The 5,383-nt window shown below is 41.6% G+C and overlaps 1 protein-coding gene across 1 annotated transcript; it reads left to right on the top strand.

The window, feature by feature from the left end:
- LOC139574636 (solute carrier family 35 member B1-like) lies at window positions 1-5,383 on the top strand. Its single transcript, XM_071399389.1, has 9 exons — window positions 1-595; window positions 1,115-1,218; window positions 1,373-1,503; window positions 1,607-1,637; window positions 2,533-2,690; window positions 2,828-2,954; window positions 3,578-3,684; window positions 3,903-4,056; window positions 4,361-5,383. The coding sequence occupies exons 1-9, from the start codon at window positions 474-476 to the stop codon at window positions 4,411-4,413; spliced, it is 987 nt and encodes a 328-aa protein (XP_071255490.1). The 5' UTR covers window positions 1-473; the 3' UTR covers window positions 4,414-5,383.

Below are 5,383 nucleotides of genomic sequence, written 5' to 3'. Positions count from 1 at the left end.
GACGTATCTCAATGAAAACAACTACACTCCGGTATCCTTTTCACCGGGAAAATTGTCTGAATGGGATGCCTTTGACATAACCTGGATCGGGACAGGAGTACCGTTTGCTAGTACGAGAGACCTGCAATTAAGGACACATATTCCAGATTCAACACTATACTGCGACAGCTGGATTGACAACAATGATGGATTAAGCTAATTGCTAGCTAACAACCAACCCACCAATCTAACGTTGGCTAACTAACGTTAGCTAGCTAGCAAAGTCGGCTCGCTAACAGGCACATTTAGCTAAATCTTTGAAGAGGAACCACGGACTGATCTGTAGTCACATTAGCAACTGTCTGCCCAGTTAGAGTAACAGCGTCACCATTTCCGGGCTTGTGATATCTGGGATTGTGGAGCGGGACGTTGCTTTGAGGGGTACGGGGATCGGATCTGTATCTGTTTCTATACCCGGACAGCTAGAGGACAGCATGGCTGCAGGAAAGGGAGCAGGGAAGCCCTCGCTATTACAGAACGAGCGTGTACGATTCATTGTCTGTTTTCTCGGAGTCTTCGTTTGTTATTTTTACTATGGCATATTACAAGAGACAATGTAAGTCGTTTTCTGGTCTGACATCTGAGCGACATCATTGATTTCAAACCATAGGCTTTTAATGCACATTGCTTTTATTGGCTGTTTCTTTGTGCACCTATGTTAGTTGGTGATGCTGTAGTGCAACAAGTTCATGTCATTATTGAATGTAGGCGAGCCATCTCTACAGAGCTGAAAATGTTCAAAAAACTATATTCCTATGTTATTAGCTTGCTACATACTGTAGATATGTCTTGAATGGTATGTCACTCAAGGGTGAGAAATCTCATCTTGTTTCCAGTGATGATTTGTATCTGTAGTCAACTAGAGCAGACTACTACTGCCCTCTCATTCTCTTTTTATAGCTACAGATACTCCACAGTTTAATTAACAAATAATTCCCTTGCTGAATATCAAGGCCTGTGTGTTGTTGTGTGTCACACCTGTCTTATATGTGTAATAAGAAGTGGATTAACTCTGGATTAACATGAGTGGTTGCACTGATACATTGTCATAATGCTGTTTGTCTGATTTACCCAGTACCCGAGGACAGTATGGTGAGGGGGAGAAGAAGGAGAAGTTTGTTTATGCCACAACGCTGGTGTTCATCCAATGCATCATCAATGCTGGGTTTGCCAAGATCTGTGAGTAAACCACACATAGTCATCAGTCGTGGCCTTCCACCTTCTGCCCAACACAGTTATCTCCAACATATCTTACCCCCCATGGGTGTTTCAATGGTCTGTTGGTAGTGAATCTCCATTTATTATAATCTCTTCTCTGCCTCCTCCCCATTAGTGATTCAGTTTTTTGAGGGTTCCAGACCAGACCACACCAAGAGCTGGCTCTATGGAGTGTGTTCCCTATCTTATCTTGGAGCCATGGTATCCAGCAACTCTGCCCTACAGTATGTCAACTACCCCACACAGGTCAGTCTTATCCCTCAGCCCATACAGTGTCTCCGTGTCATCATAATTTGTTGTGATATTTTATTATTTTAATATCTAAACAACCTCTCTATTGTTGTCACAGGTGTTGGGGAAGTCTTGTAAGCCCATCCCAGGTAGGTGTAATAATTATATTATTGCTCATCCTGACCCCACTCTCAACACCTGAATATGTAATTAACAAGTCATATGCAGCCTTTGGCTTGGTAACTAGTGCAGGTTTGAGGGGTTAGTTTGCCTTATTTTATTGCATGGCCTCTTACTGCAGCCGTGTGTCATGTTTCAGTGTCAGCCGGACTCCCTTATCTGCATTTCTAGTGCCATTTTTAAAGTTGCAATATGTAACTTTATGGGCGACCGAATCAAATTCACATTGAAATATGAGTTATAGATTTGTCATTCTCATTGCAAGCCAGTCTAAGAAGCGGTGTATCTGTTCTATGTGCACTATTTCTATCCTTCCCGTTCTTAAGTTTTGTTTTTGCACCTTTTACTTTCGGTTTTGTATGGTACAATGATTATTTACTCTATACATGGCTTGTTTTGTCACATACACTGAAATTTGACAAACAAAATTTTAGCAACCAGGAAATATCTGTGTGATTTCTGCATATTGCACCTTTTTTAAACTACACATCCCATCAGCCCTTCCAAACTCAGTGTCCCTGTTTAATGAACATACATTCTATTTGTATGCACCTGCTGTGAGTCTCTGACTCCCCATGTAGACTACCCTATGACTGCAAGTGTCATGCTAACAATAAGTACATGAGCCTAGTCTTCTGTCCCGCCCAGTATGTTGCAATATGTAAACACTGTCTAAGGTTAGTGTGTTCTATAGTAATACACTGACCAGTCTTATCCCTTGAGCACGTGCAGCCCATTAATCTACATAGCCATGGTTTGTACCCCCTGACTGACTTGTCTTTCTATGTGCACATCAACCTAATAGACCAGTGATGGCTGCTGCTGATAACCACCCCTCACATCCCTTTGCCTTTGGTTCCACAGTGATGATTCTGGGTGTATTTGTACTGAGGAAGAAATACCCACTGGCCAAGTACCTGTGTGTGCTGTTGATCGTCAGCGGGGTGGCCCTGTTCCTCTATAAACCCAACAAGAGTGTCACTTCCACAGAATCTGCTTTTGGCTTCGGGGAGATCCTGTTGGTGAGTGTAACTGTCCTCATCTGCCTGTGGTATTATCTCTGTGACCTGGTCTGTGTTTCTCTCTGCCTATATGTGTATTTTGCTGTCTGTGCCTCTGTTGGTTTGTAAATGTGACCTTCTCTCTCCCTGTATCCTAGCTGCTATCTCTGACCATGGACGGTTTGACTGGTGTGGCCCAGGACCACATGAGGAGTCTCTTCCAGACCAGTGCCAACCACATGATGCTCAACATCAACATGTGGTCCACCCTGGTGCTGGGACTAGGTGAGACACCTGTTTCCCCCCACTAGTGTGAAAATATACACTTTGTCTGATCTCTCTGCTTTGTGTTTCTTCTGTATCTCTATCTCTGCCAGCTCCACGTCTCTACTAAATACACCATTATTTATACAATAAAATATCTTCATCTCAGATCTTCCTTCTCAGTCTAAGTGTCCCAATCTCATGCTTTTCTACAGCCTTACTTTTATCAGAAACCCTTTTTCGGTTTTGGCCAAAGCAGTCCCCACTTCCCCAGTTCTATTCAACCCAATCAAACTGCTGTTACTGCTCTGTACCAGTAGGGGGAGCCCTTAATCCACTGTTGATTTTGATTTTGGAACAGGCATTTTCACCATAAAGTCATGGAACCAAATCTCAGCATGGGTTTGATTCCAAAACAATTAAAGTAATTAATTGGCTTCTCCCCCCATTTGTAGCAGAAGAAAAGGCTAACCAATCCTATAACTTGAGATTAAAAAATAAGAATCAAGCAGCCTAGTTAAATAAAGGTTAAATAAAAAAGAATTAAAAAAAAAAGAAGCAATTGTTACATGCAGGATAAAATTAGTCAATTTATGCTGAATTGTGTCACTTTCAGTAAATGATCCCATGTGTTTTTCTTTCAGGGGTGTTGTGGACAGGTGAGGTATGGGACTTCCTGAGCTTCACAGACCGTCACCCCAGCATCTTCTGGAACATCCTTTTGTTTGGAATAACTAGTGCTTTAGGCCAGGTGGGTCTCACATGGGTGTGACTGTGTGTGTGTTAAAGGGAAAACATTTCCATGTCTGCAAATCACATTATACATTTTAATTGGTTCACATGCGTGTGATTCTTATGGATAAGTGCCAGTATGTGGTTTACAGTGGGTTTTTTCCCGCTATTTTGCTCTCATTCTCATTGCAGAGGGTCTTTTATAGTAACAGTCGTTCACTCCTCTTCCTCTCTTAGACCTTCATCTTCATGACTGTGGTGTACTTCGGCCCTCTCACCTGCTCCATCGTCACTACCACACGGAAGTTCTTTACCATCCTGGGCTCTGTCCTTCTGTTCGGCAACGTCCTCAACACCATGCAGTGGGTCGGCACTATCCTGGTGTTCCTTGGTGATTAACAACATTAACTTGTTAACTCTTAATATCTCTCTGATGTTGTGACTATCTCTCTGTTTCAATCTCTCCCTCTTTCTCACACTCGCTCGCTCGCCATCTCCCTCGACCATGTGCTCCTGTGTCTGTAGTAACTTTATGCTTCACCTCATAGTTGAAATAGTGAGCTGCTCTTCAGCTGCTTATGGAAATGTTCCATTAGAGCTCATAGGCCTCAACTAGTAGTGAAGTCTCTTTTTGGTTGATGAGATGACTAGACACCTCTACTGTCTTAATAGTATCCTGTGCTTTTTCATTTAAGGTCTCGGGTTTGATGCCAAATTTGGCAAGACACCAAAGAAGACCACACACTAAGGAACCTGGAATATGTGTCATGGCAAAACTGACAAACTGAAAGTCCAGTGGACAGAAATCTATATCTCTCTGATTTTCTTACCACATCCTGCCTAGGCAGTACACCTACATACACTGAGTCATTGTTAGTTACCATATTTTTATTTTTATTTTTTACATAATCATGAAAGAAACCCCTATGTTTTCAAACGTCCCCATTCTCCTGAACCTACTAAGACAGACAAGCATCATCTACTTAGACTGCAAGACCACATCCACATGAAGAGGAAATGGGGCAGAATGAGATGGGTGGGCAGAGGAAAGATGACAACATGCACGTCAAATCCCTTGTGGTTGTTGAGGCTGCTCCTCCCTTTGGACTACAACTAAACCACACAGGCCTATGAATCTCAGCTCCAAGATTTACCTCATGAACTCATCACCAAGGAATGCCTGGTTTTCACTAGTATTTGTAATCATAGTAAAGAAATTGGTTACAGAAAAACACCCTAATAAACGGGTCGATTGTCTTGTCAGTTAGTAGAAGTTTTCCAAGTAAAGCTCTATTATCAGATCTCAAGTTGTTGAGACCTGCACAAGATTCTGAAAGTTGACATGCTGTAGATGAGGAGTTTTAACACTTCCATGTAGTTGACTCAGGATGTTAGTCTTCATTTCCATTATTATCTTGGCAGACAACTAGCCTCTCTGTATTATGGAAATAATAAACATAAAATACTGTAAATGAACCAATTTGTTTAGGATACTCATGGCCAATCTGACAGCTAAATGTTGTTGCTTTTTTAAAATGAAAGTAGGATATGCCATGAATACATAGTAAAAGGGAAACCATAATATGGTATCAGCCTAGCTATATGTTTAATAAATTGCTATTATTGAAAGTTTTGGCCAAACTGGATGAAAATCTGCCAACGTACAATTATTTTCCAGAGAATTAAAACCAGATGAAATTAAACAGAAGGAGACATGA

This window comes from Salvelinus alpinus, chromosome 1, assembly GCF_045679555.1.
Source record: "Salvelinus alpinus chromosome 1, SLU_Salpinus.1, whole genome shotgun sequence".
Taxonomy (NCBI): domain Eukaryota; kingdom Metazoa; phylum Chordata; class Actinopteri; order Salmoniformes; family Salmonidae; genus Salvelinus; species Salvelinus alpinus.
The sequence above is the reverse complement of the archived record's forward strand: the minus strand, read 5'-3'. Positions and strand labels throughout refer to the sequence as shown.